At 40.2% G+C, this 18978-nt stretch overlaps 1 protein-coding gene across 3 annotated transcripts; it reads right to left on the bottom strand.

Annotated features, from left to right (window-relative positions):
• Positions 1–1800: 1800 nt before the first annotated feature.
• stk33 (serine/threonine kinase 33) lies at positions 1801–17728 on the bottom strand. 3 transcript variants are annotated; one of them, XM_076728800.1, is made up of 14 exons: positions 15802–17728; positions 11254–11370; positions 10600–10713; positions 10354–10458; positions 10051–10189; positions 7363–7448; positions 6640–6727; positions 5756–5831; positions 5554–5666; positions 5336–5421; positions 5177–5249; positions 4801–4967; positions 4182–4247; positions 1801–3816 (listed from the first exon to the last, which is right to left on the bottom strand). In XM_076728800.1, exons 2-14 carry the CDS (start codon positions 11368–11370, stop codon positions 3610–3612), a joined length of 1437 nt encoding a protein of 478 aa, XP_076584915.1. In that variant the 5' UTR covers positions 15802–17728; the 3' UTR covers positions 1801–3609. The 3 variants fall into 3 exon arrangements, with proteins under 3 accessions (XP_076584915.1, XP_076584898.1, XP_076584907.1); XM_076728783.1 differs by lacking the exon at positions 15802–17728 and adding an exon at positions 12080–12271; XM_076728792.1 differs by lacking the exon at positions 15802–17728 and having other exon boundaries at positions 11254–12271.
• Positions 17729–18978: the final 1250 nt, after the last annotated feature.

Here is an 18978-nt window from a genome sequence, read left to right as displayed (position 1 = left end):
TTAGTTTTACTGAGCGGGTATGCAGAGACCAATAAATTAAATATGAATAAATTAAAAATGTACTCTAGCAGAAAATTGCTTGGAAAACAACCACCTCCCCATTAAAATATGTATAGTAATGCCTTTTATGTGAAGTAACTTGGGATTAGATATCACTGTAAATTAACACGCCATCCAACCGTAGTCAAGAACTTTTCACTTTTAACAAGGAGTTATAAAAGAGGTATTTACTCCAGTGTGTTCAGTAATTAATTTGATATTCAAATGAGCCTACAGTATGTATTATAATTGCAAATATCCCAAATAAGAGTAGTTTTAAAAAAGGGGTAGTGTCAACAAAGATTGATGAGGCTTGCTTTGAAATTGCCATCTGTTTCAAATGTTTACTTGAGGAGGGGTCCCCCCCCCCTTCCTCTGTGGAAAATAGAGGCATCATGGTTTCCTCCTGCCATTTGGCCATATGTATCTGTTATTTTTTTCTTTTTTTGGGGAAGGAGGGGGGCACTGCGGTGCAGCAGCATACATGAACACACACACACACACACACGTGCATCTCCACACACAACGCAAACATTGAAGGGGATCAGGAACATCAGCATGTGTGATGAGCTCCCACAGATAACGTCTCCACAACACTTCCATGACATTGTAGCTGTGTTACCTCATTACCACAATGTCACAGCAGCAGTGTGAGGATGTTGTGTTTGGGGTGAGGATGCAGGGGTGGGGGGGTTCAGCTGCAGGTATCGGGCCTCTGCAGATGAGCTGATTAATTAAAGGGAGCTCTATTAAGGTTATTTAGATGCACCCCCCTCCCCTATTCCTAGCAGCCCCCTCCCTGCTCCTCGGTGGATGGAGCAGAGGGGGAGCAGAGGAAGGGGAAGCATCCTTGCCTCTTTTGACATTAGCCCGCGTGCTCCCGCTTCACACGCCCCACGACTCTCGCCACAAGTGCCCCTCTGCACCCCACCTTTGCAGAACTGACACTCTCCTCAGGCTCCAAAATGGGGCTGCAGAGTTTTAATCCCTCCAGCCCGTCAACCCACCCACCCTTACTTCCATCTGTCAGGAGCGCTGCTGGAGGAAAATGGGGGAGGGTTTGTGGGGGGCAGGGGGCGCATCCCTTGTTCCATCCCGACGAATTTTCTAATTTCCTTTGCCTCCATGCTTTGTCCCAAATTCACGCCCCTAACCTATCCACCATACAGCCTCTCTCGTTCTGTCCCCCCTCCCCTCCCACCTCCTTTCTCTGTTGTTTTGGCCGAAGGAGTAAAAGTAAAACTGGAGGCTCCTGCTGGCTTGCAGCAATTCAAACCGACAGTATTTTAACAGCGTCTGAACCGACTGTCATCATACATGAAGACACCGTTTCTTCCGTATTTCCTTGATGCGTTTCAGTCTCTTTACATTTGTTCCACCTTGAGGCGTGTACAATGTGCTGTAGGTCATACTCTGCTTGCACAAATCAATTTGAAGAGTTTTTTTTTTCCTTTTTGTTTCCCTATAATTAATCAAGACAATGAGGACCATATGCTGAAATCCCATCTCCTCTTCTGACAAAAATGAGCCAAACAAGAGGTTGTGTAAACAGCCTTCCAGCATGGCGTCTGAAGGGAAAAGAGGTGTAACTAACTAGACCAACGACTGCTGTCTGTTTTTGTTTATTTCTCAAATTATCTACCTACAAAATCTCATTTTGTGAATAAGACGGCACCCAAAAAGAATCACGTCTTAACCATTTACTTTGTTTGAATACACCAAGACATAACCATGCAACATATTAATTAGTGACACATTACATGGACATCACAGTTTTAATGGGCAGTGACTCAGGCAATCAATTCTAATTACACATCCTCATGCACAAAACTAGGTAGTAAGCTTTAGGGATAGCTCTCTCCTGTCAGATTAACTCCAGGAAATGAATTCAGCAACTTACTACAGCTCCATCTGCTGTTTATATCAGTCCGAGTAAACCAAATGCATACGGTACACCAGCAATGATGCAGTCTTTTTGGCACGCAGCTTGAATCAAACGAAATTCACATGTCATTTGTTCATTCTCATCAACTGTATTCAAATATATCAAACAAAAGACACTGTTCTGCATCTACTCTCTAGATTAAGAAATGTCACCAAAGATCAGCATGTCCACCTGGACAGAATCTGTTAAAGGTTAACATATTGTGTCCACTCTTTTAAGACAATTACCTCTTGCCTGAAATGTAGAAATACCTTCAACAAATACACACTACATTTACGCATACACACTAAAACACAGAGCCCCATTGTTGGCACTCATTCACTTCAGGATGCAAATGGGTGGATTTGAAATTCAGCCTCTGTGTGTTATGCTTGGCTACTTTAATGTTGTATCTATGCTGGGGATTATTCTCTCTACAGCGGAAAAACCTGTGCTTGAATGGCAGTGCCCTCAAAGTAGCTCCTACTGCTTTCAATGGCCTCCAAACGAGATTAGACCCGTGGCTGCCCTCGGTCCCAATCCTCTGCATTCAGATGGAGCGTAACCAGCCTGTATGACAGTCTTTCTGTTTTGACACTGAGTGGGTGCAGTCACTGCATATAGGGCGTTTTGGAATTGAGAGGTCAGAACGGAAAAAAGAAAATCCCAAATGCTAACTTTGGTGTTGTGAAATGATGTCCACGAATATACTCTTCATGAGTGTTCTCTGCAGTTTAGCATGTAATTATAAAACAATACAGAATATGGTGTTGGTTTATTGAAAATGTGCAAAATGATTGTGCAATTGTTCTGTGTTTTTTTGGCACATTTTAAGTAAATATATACATATTACAATTACTGATTTAAAGACAGCTTCAGGTTGCACTCACCTATTTCTGAAAAATGCTGATTTCATGGGATTTCGTGGGAATCAACTTCTACATTTCATTTTACAACTTTGCCAGGATGTTGAAAATATTCTCTGAGCAGATCATTACATTCATCTTGAACTCTACCCAAGAATTAATTCTTCCTAATGTAATAAATTAACATTCACTTTTTACATCAGAGATTTAATTATTTTCAAGTGACGACTGCTTTCTATAGGAGAAGGAAATACATTCACAGTATGTAGAAATAAAGAGATGACCTTACCAATGAGAAGACATGCTGCTAGGTAGTAAGTCAATTCCTAACAGTCTTATTAAGGAACTTTCGGTCACTGCTTAACAATAAAGGCCTTCCGTCAGATGTCACCTATAATATCAAACAGTTGGCTGTGTGACAGTAAGCATTTGTCCAGCAGGTTTGGGGGAGGGGGGGCCTCAGACCGGAGACCCTTTCCTTTGGCACAAGGCAGAGCTGAGGCTGGACCCTCAGCTGCAGTGGACTTCTTGTATTTTCACGCCGGCATATGAGGTCCATGTGTTTGACACTGCTGCCACTGCGTAGTCTCTACTCATCACTGTAAAGGCTGCACCATTCACAGTCCTTCATTCACATCATAAATCACAGAATTACAAGAATTCTATTAAATTAAGTGTATATCAAATAAAGTCCACCTCTAGTTTAGATTTCTGTCTTGTATGCTCACTCTCTTCTGCCCACCCACCTGTGTGTTCCGTCCAGTGCTATGCCTCATTTTCTTAGTTGTATTCTGAAGGCGTGTGGGTCTTAGAGCCGGCTGGTGGTTTACGGGGGCCAGTCCTACTTTTACTGGAGGTAGAGGGTCTCTGGTTGCCCACCCTACTGATGTCAGAGGCTGGTTTCTGTCCTGTACTGATGCTCCTCTTGTCCCGAGGCCCGCGCTGCTTTGCACTCGGCTGTGTGGAGGGTTTCACACCAGCATGAGGCTGCAGGGATAAGATTCATATTCATCTTACATAACAGAATTAACAAGTACATTCATTTGAAAACAGCTGCATGGCTACACCTTTATTAGCATCTTCTGTAACAGGTAAATCTGGCACCATCTAGTGGTGAATGAATGTGAAAGGCAGTATATGAAGGCAGTGAGGCCGTATTTTAAGAAAGCTTGTGTTTAAAATCCAAAATGCGCAGCAGTAGATGTTTGTAGTTTAAACATTTTGATCAAAATCTGTCAAATCAAAAAGTACAAAATATGTCAAGTACTTCTGGAAACACAATTAAAACCTATACATGAAATAATATCTTGAAGCTGAACTGCAAAGATCGAGTTGTAGGAGGCTCAACAAACCTGTGTAGTGGTGGGTTGAGGCAGCCCTGGAATGTCCCTCTGCAGGCTGCCACCGCTCTCTTTAGTCTTATTCCCAGATCCAAGGATAACAGAAAGAAAGATGAGAGATCAATACCTGGATTCCAAGACCATACAAAATAGATAATGGCTGACCGATAGAGTGGTAATTTACTTTAACAGACAATTCAGGTTTGTTTTGTTTTGCTTTGTTTTGGCCTTAACCTGCAACTTGACAAGAAAGATATTTACAATCAAAACCTGATTCATTAACAAGAACACAGAATGAGCAGCATATTGTGAATATTTTGTATGAGTTTAAATTATCTAACCGCAAAACTATGAACAAATATGATCATAACCATAATGAATAATGCCCAAAAACTTCAACAACTTTGTAAAAACATGTTTGCTGTAGGTTGAGTTATCGTCTCAATGTGGGACTTAATTACCACATGAGGTATGTGATGTGTAAGCAGATCTGACGGTGCTTAAAAAGGTAAGTAGAGGCTTGACATCTTTTAAATTATTTAGCCATATGGATTTAGAGAGCTGAGTAAGAAAACACATGGGCAGGTGAGGTCAGCTTGTTGTAGAGCAGCTGTGGTAAAACAGACAGTACCGACTTGGTGGATGCGAGTGTGCAGGAGCTGCTGTCGCTCTCAGGACTGAGCCTTGTGTGGTTCCTATGGTTGCTGGTTGTTTCCGTTGAAACTGCATCAGGGACCAGGGATGGGTCCAGTGTGTCCTCAGAGGAGGCAAGGGACAAGTTCTCCAGAGCCTGTATTCCTATTGTGGACGGTTTTATACAGCATTAACTTCAAGAAAACCTCACTTCGGTTCATCTCTGGTTCTCATCTTTGGTTCATGTTAACTGACAATTGTTTTGCCTCCATTTCATTCATTATTTTCATATGCCAGAACATCTTATCGCTTGCACAGTGTTGTTAATAAATAAGTATAAATTGAGATGAAGTAAATCTTCATCATTATCGTACCCTCTTCCTGTTCCAGGTGGTGACGCATCATCTCCAGCACATTGGACGGTATAGCAGGCACATTAGTGTCACCCTGTTGGACAAAGCACTCCATAAGAGCTCCTCGTGCGACTCATTCAGTAAAGTTTATGAATGCAGCTGAGACAATCAATGACTTACTGTGATCCAGGGGTTTTCTAGTAGCTGATTAGCGGACATGCGGTAGGCAGGGTCCACCTTCAGAAGGCAAGTCAATACATTTTTTGCTGTTGAGACAGACTCAAGCCAATCAGTGAGTTTGTTAGTGACAATCTGAACAGTAAAACTGCATGCATGCAGTGAAAAAACAGGAACTCCATATCACAAATAATTTCTCCTTCTATTTATTATTCTGTCACCTGCATCACTGACTGTGGCCCAGATGGTTTGAGTAAATTTGATTTCTTTGTTCATAATCTCCTTCAGTAGTTTTGCCTTTGTTTTCGACACAAACGGAGACTCCCCACACAGCCTGCAGGGACAGACAACACAGACACATGTATTCACAGTATATATGCATGTGTGTGTATATGTATACATAGCACGTGTATGTCTACTTACAACATATACATAATGATTCCTATGCTCCACACATCACACCACTGGCTGTAACCACGACCGCTCATCATTTCAGGTGCTGAAATTAACACGCATGCACAAATGTAAGGCTGTCTTTGTCTGTTAAAGTTAAACTTAGTTTTTGACTACTACTGGTGCTACTGAGCAACGTTTCATCGTCTTATCAGCGCATTCACCTCGAGCGCAGGAGCCATGTGATACACAGGGCAGTAATGCATGTCCACAGCTGGTGGCAGTAATGAGCCATAAAAGGCAGCCAAGCACCAACAAATGTAGAGGAGGAGACAAAGAGGACTGCAAGCAGAAACAATGCGAGGTTTTCTCCAAAATTTAAAAAATGTTGTGCAACAACAGCATGCAGTTCCCAAATTCCCGATTCAGTGTTCCTCATCAAACGCTCTGAGTGTATCATTGAGGTGTTGAATGTATTTCCATTCCCATGACACTTTCACAAAGCCAGTTTTTAAACACTTTGAAATCTGCATTAGTTATATCCATATTAACATTGGCTAGTAGTCTTCTTTGTCCCTGCCTTTGCCTGCACACTGCTACATGTTCTGGCATGTCACCTACACCGATTGTCTATCGTTGGAATAGGGAAGTCATATTGGAGCTTCCACGCATGATGCACATTTGTATTACCAGCTCATAAAAACATGATACATCCACATGCAAAAATAGAATTACACTTACTGCTTACAAACTGGAAACCACTGTGTAAAATTTAAACATGTCCAACTTTAGCATCCCCAAGTGGTAGAACTGAAAAGATACTGTGGCAGATGGCAAAGCATGCTGGTCCACCACTCAAACTTTGGTCATCTGTGTGGTACACTAGCATGCTGGAGGTGATACAGGTGTCATACCCATATAGATAAGAGTTCCACAGGCCTCCGTCATTATGTTCTCAATCCCTACACCACCTGTCTGCACCGACAATCCAAAGTCTGTCACCTGGGTAGACAATAGCAGAAAAAGGTGATGCAAATACAAAACCCATATTAAAGTCTTTGTTAAAGGTGCTTTTGTCAGAAAAACAAGGCAAGAGCTCAAACACAAACAACGATGGTTGACGATATACATGAATAGTAACGTAGCTGTTAAGACCGTTTGTGTCTTCGTGTTTGCAAAGGCATGTCACCTTATTATAAAAGAAAAAAAAAATCTGAGAAATGTAAGGCATTTATGCTGTGCCATGACAACTGACATGTACAGTATGTGGGTGTTTGTGTACTGTATGTGTGCATCAGACAGAAAAGAGGAAAACAGGGAAAAACAGGGATGTTTGTGCGGTGGGCTAAACTTGTGTTAGCTTGCACACCAGGCACTTGCTTTGGCTGGCTCCTTGTCAATGTACGCAACACGCTGTGCTCAGCTGGTAATTTGGTTAAAGATACAGTTGAGTCTCTCTTTGTTAAGGTGTACTATAAAAGAAGACCACAGGGAGTCTGTCGTAATGAGGTAGTATTTAAACCCTTTACTAAATATAGAGATGGCAGGTGAGGAAAAAGTGCCCATCAGAGGCTTGGACTCGGAGAATGGATAAGAAGCGGTGATGGAACATTTCACGCTTTGTGTCACCATCTTACCTTGATATTAATCCTGCCATCTTCATCCTCATCCAGAGAATTTTTCACAAGAATGTTCTCAAGCTTTAAGTCTCGGTGCACTATGTCTGTAACATGTGAGGAGGAAAACATTTACACGGACATAAGGGGTTTGAATACCACTTTAACCTGGATGTACAGTTTACAGGATTAGTTGTATTCATTTGTACAATATTCATTCATCAGTATTTGTATGTTAACAATGGGTCAAATAGCTAAAAAGGGGGTTGCTCATATTGATAAAACCTCTCAGAATCATTACAGTATTTTGATTTTATCTCCTGTGGTTTTACTATTTGATTCACTGTGACCACTCTCATCTGCCTTGTTTTCAACCCCGGCAGCTGTTTTGAGCAAAAGAAAAGCTATAAACCCACTGCAAACTAAGCGGCAAACTGCAGACACAGTTATCAACTAGCTACTGAACATTAAGAAGATAAGGAGCCAGATATTTGGTGTTCCAAGTCGGTGGAGATTAACACAAAGCTTAACAGAGAGCGAGTACTAGATATATTCAGAAACACGACTCTAAAATGCTAATGCTGCTTTTTGTTTGCTTGACGAACAACTTTCAACTTCATAAGACTCAGAGTTTGTCTTGTCTGTCTTGTTTTCTCACACACAATTCAATGTAAAAAATAAATAAATAAACTGTGTGTTCTTCATGAATGTAATGACAACAAACTTGTAGTTTATTCTAAGTTTAATCTATAGAATGCAATACAAACCAATCCAATAAGGCTCAAGGTGCCTTGAAAAAAGGCAATACTCATTGGCCTTAATTAAGGAGCTAGAACAGGAGCTGGTCTTCCAGTACTGCGCTACAGCCTCCCACTGCTCCTAAATAGTTGTTAAGCAGAGGACAAATGTCCCCACAGGAATAAATGAAGACTCCGTTAACAAAGCAGGTTCATGGAATAAGCCAGTTGAACATGCCCATATTTTGAAAATTCACCAAAATATCTGCTGAAAATGCAGGTGGTTTTTGTTTTCAACATATTTTGTCTTCCTGTCTTAAATAATAGGACAAAATTTGGAGCCAGAGTGGGAGTAGTGAAGAAAATAAATAAAGCCTGTGATCAGAGTTAAATGCATCATGATTCGCTGATGTCAGTCACCAGATAAACTGCTTTGCACACACTAACACAGCTGTTTACCCCGCTTACAGTAAGGCAGGCTGAAGGGCCTTGTTAACAAAACTTGGTGGAGTGAGAGAAGGCAAGAGGAAAAATACAATTGCCCCGGGCAGTCCTTTTCACTGCACTGTTTGAAGCAAGCAATTATAAAACACAACAGTGTTGATGGTGTGTGAAAGGTAAGTTAGACCAACTGGTGTGAACAAACTAAACACATGAAAATGTTCTTTTCTCCTTCATCCATTTAAGATATTTAATATTATTACTGCATTATTATTCATTTAATAATCCCTGTTTTTTCAACTGCTTTCTGTTAGCTGAACTCTCAAATTAATATCCGGAAATGTCTATTTAATAATTACACGTACTGTAAATAACAATTACCCATTTAAAATACACTTGTTATTATATTAATAATAATATTATTATTATTACACACTTGTTATTTTTGCATTTCTTTGCGTTACATAATGAAGTACAGAAATGAGAGGAAATACCATCATCATTAACAATTCAAACATCATTTTTGGTGCATTATGCTTCAGTATTCTTCACTCATAATGGGATCTGCAGTTTAATAGTTACATGTACAAGCACAGTGTATCATGTTGTCACCAGCATGTGTTAGCATTAAAGCTGAAAGCACAGCTGAGCCTAAATACAGCTAAGACTAATAGCTGAAGCATCTGAGGTTGACAAGGACAGCAAAAAGATTTGATAATCTGAGAAAACCCCAACAAATTTAAGATGAGGGACTTTCATAATTGGTCATTTAACAAAAACTGTTCTGGCTACCTCATTAGCATCACTGGTCTCTATAGAGGTCAGGAAAACCAGCACAGAGGGACTTTCCATGTGAAAGCACACCTATTAATCAGTATTGCTCCCTAGCTTGTTGTAAATTACTCATTAGCCACATGTAATGATGCTTCATTACCAGGCAATGTCCTAAATTACCTCTAACCACAGATTTCACTATTAAAGAGGAAACAGGATTTCCAAATAAAACACATAGATTTCATTAAAATGTTTATTATGTTTTTTTCCCCTGAAAGTTGTTTATGATTGCAGTTTTATCCCAGTGAGCCATATTTCTATAATGACTGAAAGTTGTGATGGCAAAGTACATCACATCATTGAGGGCAACATAATTTGAGAATAATAATGGCTCTATTATAACTTAACTGAAGCACACTTCATTCAAAACACAGCCTGAACCATAAGTGTTTTCTAATTCCATCTGTGTACATAATTTCAAAAGATAAAATACCGTAGAATAAAACGAGATCCTATAATATTTGTCCCATAATATATGATATATGCAATTTAACAAGATGAACAGCATTGTTTCACTTGTCTTCGGGTTGTAAGTTTCATGTCTGTTGAAGCAGTAACCACGCCTGGGTGTCACACCCGTCAGTGCTTTCAGTGAACACACCACATGTACATTTCTACACACTCAAAACCTAGATTTCCAGCTAGTGTCAAGATGATTTCTAATACTATCAAAATGTCAATCTGTAGAACCTCTTACCTCTTTTGTGAAGGTAGACAACAGCGTCAGCTAAGCTCGAGATGATATGCCTCGTTTCATCCTCTGTAAAGAACTTTTTGCGCTGCAGCAGCTGCTTCAGTTCACCTCCAGTACACAGCTCAGTAACCAAACAAGTCATCTAGAGAGCAGAAGCAGAGAAAATGCAGCTCCCCATACAGTCAATTTGCGTGTGCTTATCAGTAATATTTATGCAGACACACAGTAATGGGAGATTATAATATGTCACATGCAATACACGTAACCCACTCTCTTAATTAGGCTTGCTTTGACAGCAATGCTCACCTTAGCCGTGTCGTAGACTTCCTGGAGATGTATTATGTGAGCGTGATTCACTTGTCTGAGAATGTTTATTTCGTGCCCCAGCATCTTGACTTTCGAACTACCTGCCTGAAGTGACAGAAAGTCAAATCTCAGCTGATGGAGTTTCAGTGTGGCCATGGCCATTTGTTTCTCTCCACACTTTAAACTATGTTATTAGTACAGCACATAAAAAAAAGGCTTCCCAGAGGGTTAGGGTTATGCACTCACCGCTGGTCTGCAAACCTCCTTAATAGCCCACTTTGTCTGTGTCTCAATGTGGGTAGCTTCATAAACAACTCCGAAGCTACCTTGACCCAATTTCCTTCCAAATTTATATATTTTCTATGGGCATAAGAAAGAAAGCATTAATACATTTTGAATGTACACCTGCTCACTGTCAGTCACAGACAGCAGAGGATTTCCCCTGAGCTTGTGTTGAAGAATTCAGGATCATTTCACTGTTTTGGATTACAAAGACATTATGTCTTAGCTCAAGACCTGAATTCTCAAGTACATCCTAATTTCAAGATCTCTGAAAAAACTGAAAGTTTTCAGGTCTCCAGAGGGGCAGAATATAGTATTTCTAATCAAGTTACAAATGATTAAGTTGCTGCTGCAGTTCGTTCAATCTCAGGTCTAATTAACTTGATCATTATCTGTGTGCATGCAAGGCTGAGCACTGGCTGCTTTGGATTTGGCAAAGGGAGCAGTCAAATTCCCCAATGAAGGGGCTATACAGCAGCAAAGTGAAGTTTGATCCTCTTCTACTGAAGACAGAGTGCACTATGGAGGTCACCAGTGAGTGTGTGGAACTTCTTCAGTGGTGGCCCCATAAGCACAACACAGGACTATAGTGGCATCATGTATAGAAGCTCTCCATACCCTCAGGTCAGCATCATCATCCAGGCGTATTAAAGGCACATTCCTCTCAAGTGTGTCCCTGCTGGTCCGCGGGGACACCATGTTCATGCCTAATACACCAACATCTGCTTGTGTCATCTAGAGAAGGAAGGAGAGGGCAGTCATAATTATCTCTCTGAAATTCCTTGCCAAGCCATAGGGTGATAGGGCTGTCCATGACAAAGGAAATTCTAGTTTGACAATAACTGCATTTCTTTGGCTAATCAAATAACTGGAGGATATAGGATAATGTTTTTCCAGATCACTCAGCATACCAAACAAAGTATTGGTTCCAATTTAAATAATATCACTCTGAGTAAAAAACACAAATATTCTCCAACATGTGCAGTCATCACTGCTCGTTTCAAAAAGCAGTTCGAAGCTTTTTAATTGGAGCTCATTTTACTAGTATTGAAAACATTATTTTTAACGTATTTCATATTAATTCAAGCAGTTCAAAAAGTAGTGGACAGAGCTGTTGAATCTTTACTTCCCCTAGTCTAATTCCAAACTGCTGTCTCTGTCTGAACCCATATTAACTTTGAGCAAAATTTACCCAGCTTGAAAAACAGTCTCTAAAGCCAAATTAAATGTAAAGCAGTTATCAAGTGATGACTGGGAGCGATGAAGTGGATCCACCACATGCACAGCAATTAATTATTAACAAGGAAGCGGCGTCTTTAACCTCTTCACTCTGACGCATTATTTTAGCCCTGACAGGGCTCTCATAACAGGCCTGTCTCTCCCATTATCTCCTGTCTATTTTCCAATCAAAACGATTGTGACAGCCTCTGGAAATTCCAATCACCTCAATCATAGCTCATTTGTGGAAGACAGAGGGATGTGATGAGTGTATCACTGGGGACTTCAAGTGACTGGAGGAGAGACACCTCAGGTGTCTCAAAGACAGGGGTGCCTGGTCCTTAGCCCCAGATCGCAGATGCAAAGGAAATGAGATATCAGGTAGAGGTAAGGATGAGAAGTCTGACCTTAAAAGGGGTCACTAGCAGACACAGGTCTTGAATTGTTTTAAGCCTGCGATTATCTATTTGCAATTTCTAGACCTGTGTTTCTAAAATGACATGTCAAACTACAGGTCAAAACACATGTTTTTTAACTTCATAATAAAACACAGCAGCTTGCACCCGACCACAAATCCAAACCAAGGACTGGAAGGGCAGGAGGTGGAAAATTAGCCCCAAAATGATCAGACTGGGGCCCGAATGCACATAAAGAATTATTGCATGTGAACCTTGATCAACATAGATATACACAGTACCTATCCACCTACTGTCAAGTTAAAATTTCCAATTCTTTTTATCCACCTGTGAGAAACTTAACCAAGAGGGCAGACTATAACAGGCAGGAGTTTCCTGCTATCTCTCCCAAGTCCCACCACTCCTTGTTGGAGTAGACACAAACAACACTCAAGAATCACAAATGCAGTGACAAGGACATGATGTTTTCCTGGCTTGCAACTTGCAAACATGGCCAATTGTGTTTGTTGCACGACCAAATTGATGGAAATACAATTAGGATTTAAACCTCTCAGCACTGGTGGGTAATGGTGGGCCACCCATGCACCAAAAAAGCCTTCTATTAAGGCTAAAATCTCTGTCCAGGTACATGCACATCAGTAGCACTAACGTGAAAGTTCAAAGCACCCTTCAAAGACAGAGTCACGTCTGCTTATCCTCCTTTTTTTGACTTGATTAAGTCACACCTATAGCCCGTGTCTACTTATATGGAGGATTGACCCAAGAATAATTATTAACTAGGTCAAATAATGACTAAAGAGTAGTAGACAGCACAAATTAAACAACATCAAAATGTAATGTTGTTTGTTCACACACAGACACGCTGAAAGATGAGCAAACATCAGTACACACTCCATCGCCAAGGACACACAGGCTGTGTTCCACCATTTACACTGAGTTTGCCTCATCTCCATTTTCAGCAGGAAGTAATTAGAGCCGACGGTTCATCACAAGTCAAGTCCATACTTGCCTCATCTCTCCATCAATCTGATCTGTCAGACAGCAATTTCTGTTTATTTACACTACTGAGTGATTATATATATTTATATGTAGTACCTAATGACAGGGAGTGTGGAAGATACTGTCTAAGAGCTAAGCACACAAAATCAATGTCACTTTGGAACAAAGAGAGCATGGACATACAAAAGATGACTTTGATCCTGTGTAACTTTTCTTTCCTTAAACCTGCTTGTCTCACATTAACTCAAGGTATACTTTTTCTGCCACCCTTACTGTCAGTAACAATGCCACTGGCCCGTAGAGGCTGCAGTGTTCTTTACACGATGCACTATAAAACTGTTGAACAGGACAAACTAAATTTGGATTATTAATTACATTCAGACATTCAAATGTGAAGATTTTCTGCTTTTCTAAATGTAAATTGAACAGCTTTTAGATGGAGACTGCTGCTCTGGCCAAACAAGATCTGTGAAGATATCACCTTCGGCTGTGGGAAATGACATTTTCTGGCATTTTACAGACCAATCAGTTAATCAATTCATTGCAAAAATAATCATCAAAGTAATCAATGATGGAAATCATGTTCTTTTTTTTTTGCACCCCTAACGCCATTTAGAACAGTAAGACAAAGGCAGCAAACCAAAACTCAGCAGCAGCCAATCACAGATACAAATGGCTTATGTTGCTGAAACCACAGAGTCACCAATTTTCAGTCTCAACCAGACCATCAAGATATTACACATTTCAATTACTATACAGGGCCTTTAGAAGTTTACTTTCTTTAACAGCATAAGTGGAATAAATAGTGGAATAAATTAGGCTTAAACAGCTCTCTAATGATGGTGCCTCTAGCTGTAACAGGAAGCTGCTAAAACATAGCCTGAAAATCAAACCAAAACAGAATCTTACTAACTGCAATTAAAATGTAAACTGCTATCCGTTTTGCTTGAGCCCAAATATTACATTTTCCTCATGTGAAACTTAATCATTTATTGACAGCTTGGCTTTGATGACAAATGATAAACTTCACAGTCCTAATGAAGCGTGGAATTACATTACCTGATGAGGCAAGAAATTGCATGTTTAGAATGCAAATATAGAGCCTGTCTACTAAGTTATGAGGTGAATCCTAATATTATGCAGAGAAGATTATCAAAGCTTGTGGTCTAAATGTAATATACCAAGAACGCATCAACATTAAGCCATTACAGCACAGAACAGACTTACTAAAGAGCAGTGAAATTATACTATATCTGACAGCTGATGGACTGCAGGGTTGACAAAAGGAGGTGCTTTAAGTTGCTGTTCCTACACTCAAACAAGTAATGCATGTAGTGTCCCTATAAACAAATCATTTAAAGGCCCCTCCAAGAATTCCTTCTGTCTCCAATGGTCATGTTTGATAAGTGTCTATTGGCAAGAAAACATGGTTTGCCAAAGGGAAGCAAAAGATCAAATTCTGCCATTTGCTCAGAGCACTCCACATGTTGCTAGTAGATAAGGGCCAACAAATTCAAATTTTCTCATTGGTTTAATCCTGGTTAAGGCTAATCTCTGCCCTTGCTGGGCTCAGCCTTGGGAAGCTGGGAGGGCAGACATCTAGAAAAATGTAGGCCATAGCAGAAACAAGAACAAATCAAATTCATTTCAATGACAACCCGCAGAAAACTCGTTCCTATCAGAGTGCACAGATGTCCATACCTCAGTTATAAATCATTCACTGTCCCACTGCAAAGCTGATATCGCTGACGCTCTTCACTCCATGTGTTTTTTAACCAGTTAGGACAAAAGATGCAGGACAACCTAACCTTTATGACAACAACAGATTTAAAATATGACAAATGATGTCAAACGTTGAGGTTTTAACTGACTCACAAATTTAAAATTAGCACTTCTCTCGGGGTGTTACAGTAAGAAGATTGATAGCTGGTTGCAAAGTTATGACATCGACTGCTCCAGTACTAACTCAAACTAACTAGGTTAGTTAGTTAACCTGTATGTTCAGTGAAGGTAAATTCGTGCTCTGTCATGTTCCAGATATGTCTGTACTGTTGATTAGCTTAAGTCATCTGGTTCATTTGAAATAACGAGCTTTCAATTTCCTCATACACTGACTGCTACGTTAGCGTAATTCTTATTAACTCAACAACACAAGCAAGCTATTAAGTTAACTAATGAATTTAAAAGCCTGGGATACTCCAATACTGGATAGAGCTAGTTGATGAACTGTTGAACTGCCGTTGATCATCTTAAAACGTTTCAACAAAATAAGTTATCGCGACTCCTGTTAACACATGAAACAGTGCACAAAGCAAGAAGACTGACAGTAACTTTAACTAGCTTAACTGGAAGGTAGCATTCGCCATGGCACACGTCGTCATGGCAACGAAACATGAATGTGCCGCATACGTTTTCTCTTAGCAGCACACAAATGAGTAAAACTAAAAAAACACGTCTACAATGATGCACATACGACTGTACCTTGCGTACAATGTGGCAGCAGCTGTTGGAAAATGCAACAAAAGTTTCTCACCTCTCGGAACAGATCATTTTCATCCACAGGTCGGTTTTCACACAAAACTTTCTCGGCGAGTGCCTAAGGGGAGCGAAGAGGGACAAACCCCGTGGACGAACAGGGCTTCTCCTTATTCAAGGTCTTGCAGCGCCTCTGGTGGCTCGTGTGTGTCGACCAACATGCCGTACTTACAGATGAAGTGTCCATGGCAGGATTTTTATTTCCCACTTGCACAGTATTTCTCTTATTGGGAACCAGTTCTTCCCTGTAGCAGCCGGGATTTTTTACTGGTCCTTCGTCTCCATCTAGTGGACAAACTGGAGGCTTCGTCTGAGTAGTTAGTGTTGATTCTGCAATTAAACTACGACTATCGGAGTAATAAGATAATCATAATCTTGGAGAGTGTGGAGTGTTTTGCACTTTATCAGCTGTGGTCACAGATTATGAGTTAAATATACAGAAAATGGGATTTTAAATTATTATTTGAAAAACTAAATGAATTATAAATCAAAGGTTAAGAAGAAGTGATGTGTTCACATAGTTTATTCCCATGGTTAAAGCATCTGGGTGCAAACTCCAACAAACTTCTTTTTCTTACACTGTGAAAGGTTTTACCAAGACATACTGTGAACCCAGCCAGTCATTAGCGTGTGCTCAGTCGTTTGGCATGATGTCAGCCCAGCAACAGCTTTTATCTGCAATTATGGTCTAAGATCCTTTTTTCTGCACTTGCAAGAAAATTCAGAACAGCACGTCTTCTACATCAGAACTATTACACAACTTATTCCCACTATTTAGATGCCTTTGTAAACAATTTCTTCTCTGAACTCAGAACCGCAGCCGCATTTTATTTTTATTGCTGCCTGAATGTTCTTTTCTCTTTGGGTTTCACTTAGTTCTGTCTAATTTTGTTTTTATCATTTATTTGTTTGGATTTCATCATAATTTTATCCAATTTTTATGTATCGCTCTTTGCTTTTTTCCATTATTACACTGCTCCTTTTCCAAACAGGGTGGGACAACAGCAAACATAGAGAAAAACACTTTTAACTCAGTTTGGCTCCAGCTCCATTTAGGTTAAAATGGTTCCATTTGCATGCAATTTAAAGTGATCAGTGGATGGGGGCCTCTGTAAATCTTTAACCCTAATTCTTATTTGGGCGGTTTGAACTTTAATCTTGGCATGACATTTAAGTGCACACCATATTTTAAGTGTGTCTGCAAGACTATGGAGTCTGCAGTTTCTCTGTTTTCTCCGGATTAAGAAATAAAGGCTTGCTGCCTGCTGTAATTCGACAGACTTTGCAGAAGTATTTATTTGTGCGAATGTTTCTGTGAGAATATACAAAATAACTGTCAATGCAGCTTTGCTTAAAAAAAGTGTCCTTCTTTAAGAAGAACATTAAAATGTCAAGAGAAACAGTAAAACTGCTGTTTTGAAATGCTCAGCTGACCAATACAAAAAGCCTGGAGTATCCAGTCAGACAGTCATTGTATTCAATTACAAACATTATCATTAGTAATGACTGATTTCCTCCATCAGACAGACTTCCGCCTTTTACCAAAGATATTATTGATGAGTTTGACCGTGGACTGGAGCCACTGTCTCGTCTGCGGTCTGTGCAGTGCTTACAGTTCTGCATCGCATGACACATGAGTTTCATGAAAAGGTTGGATATCTCCAAGTAGACCTCTGTTGCAGACACTTCCTGGAAATGACAAAAGTATTCCTGAGCCACAGATTGTACCTCCTCCTCACGTACCTGAGGAGTGTCAAACAGGTGCTGTTTGTCCTCCCCACCATGTCCAGAACATCACCTAAGAGGCTGCTGTAGATATATGCACATAAGACCAAAGTTGTCTTGTTTGCTACAAATATCTATTAACATTAATATTTCACATTATATACTGTATATACCCTCATCTCAGGTACTCATTAGTTCATTAAAATGCATCCCTCAGCTCGGTTTCATCCCCAGCAGACTACAGTCACTCACCCCTGACAGCTCTCCTCTCTGGCCTCTTTGATCTGCTGCAGGATGCTTTTGGCGCAGAGGTAGGCCGTTCGGTCAGTGATGTCATACACGAATCCATCTGTCGTGTTCACAGGCTCCACCAGGATGCATTTGGTGCTTCCACCCTGACGGAGAAAAGGTGGACGTGCCGATCGAATGCAGCTACATGTTGTCTATCAGCTGACCTGACTACAGAAGCTATGATAAGTTTAACACATAGGATACTTCATAGGATGCTTCGTCCCTGACTTACCACAGAAAATTGATGAGAAATACGGTGAAACATTTGCCAGAATAAACAAGAAGGGTGCCAAAAGAGACAGTAAATTAGTTACAGCGCAGAGTACAGCAGAGTCACAGAGATCATGTTATATGAGACTCTGGAGTTTCACAGTCAATAAAAGTAAACACTTTGCTGGTAAAGGAAACCACATGTGCTTGCTGTAAACATATTCTTCTGTTGTAATAGCAAAATGAACCTTCAAAGGCTGAGAGCGCTCTCAGCTACATGGTTCTGTTTTAACTACCTTCAAACCAAATAATGGGTAACGCTGATGGATAAAATAGTTTAAGTCAAAGGTTAATTTAACTGTCTTCCATCAGTGGTGTTTTTATGGTATAAATAATCTGCAAAGAAATAAGTAAAAATAGGTTTCTCATAAAAAAAGTAATTTTTACTGTGAAACGTCAACCGATGGACATTAATACAAGTGGAGACTTCAACACAGTAAATAAAACTGCACAAAGCTTTCCTACCGAGAGGCAATGAACACAGCATGGTGCCAGTGTAGTCAATCTATGGAACAATGATTACTGTAATTACTATGGTGCATGATTGCTTTAGGGGGCAAACGAGCTAATTAATTTTGGCCAGAAGTGAAAAGGTTTGATATTGTATACCCCTCTGCAAGCTGTAATTCTATTACAGCCATCCAGCCTGTAAAATAAGCATCGAGTGGTGGTAAAATGTGCACATTGAAATGTGTCATTGATTTCAAATCCATATGAAACAGGCTGAAAAGGAGGTTTTGTTGGGTCAGCTTAATTCAATGTGATATATAATAAGTGTGAAACTCACAGAAACACAACCAAAAATCCATGAGAGTAATCTATCTGTCTGTCTGTCTGTCTGTCTGTCTGTCTGTCTGTCTGTCTCTTTGATATTTGTTAGGAATCTCAC

Source organism: Chaetodon auriga, chromosome 1 (genome assembly GCF_051107435.1).
Source record: "Chaetodon auriga isolate fChaAug3 chromosome 1, fChaAug3.hap1, whole genome shotgun sequence".
NCBI lineage: Eukaryota > Metazoa > Chordata > Actinopteri > Chaetodontiformes > Chaetodontidae > Chaetodon > Chaetodon auriga.
Note: the sequence above shows the minus strand (reverse complement) of the source record. Positions and strands in the feature narration are given on the sequence as shown.

Excerpts from the sequence above, each read along its gene's own strand:
- stk33 (XM_076728783.1), bottom strand. Across the intron at positions 5,832-6,639 it reads TGGAACTCTTATCTATATGG|CACCTGAAATGATGAGCGGT; the intron begins GTATGACACCTG and ends TGTTAATTTCAG. Across the intron at positions 5,667-5,755 it reads GGAATCATTATGTATATGTT|GCTGTGTGGGGAGTCTCCGT; the intron begins GTAAGTAGACAT and ends CTGTCCCTGCAG.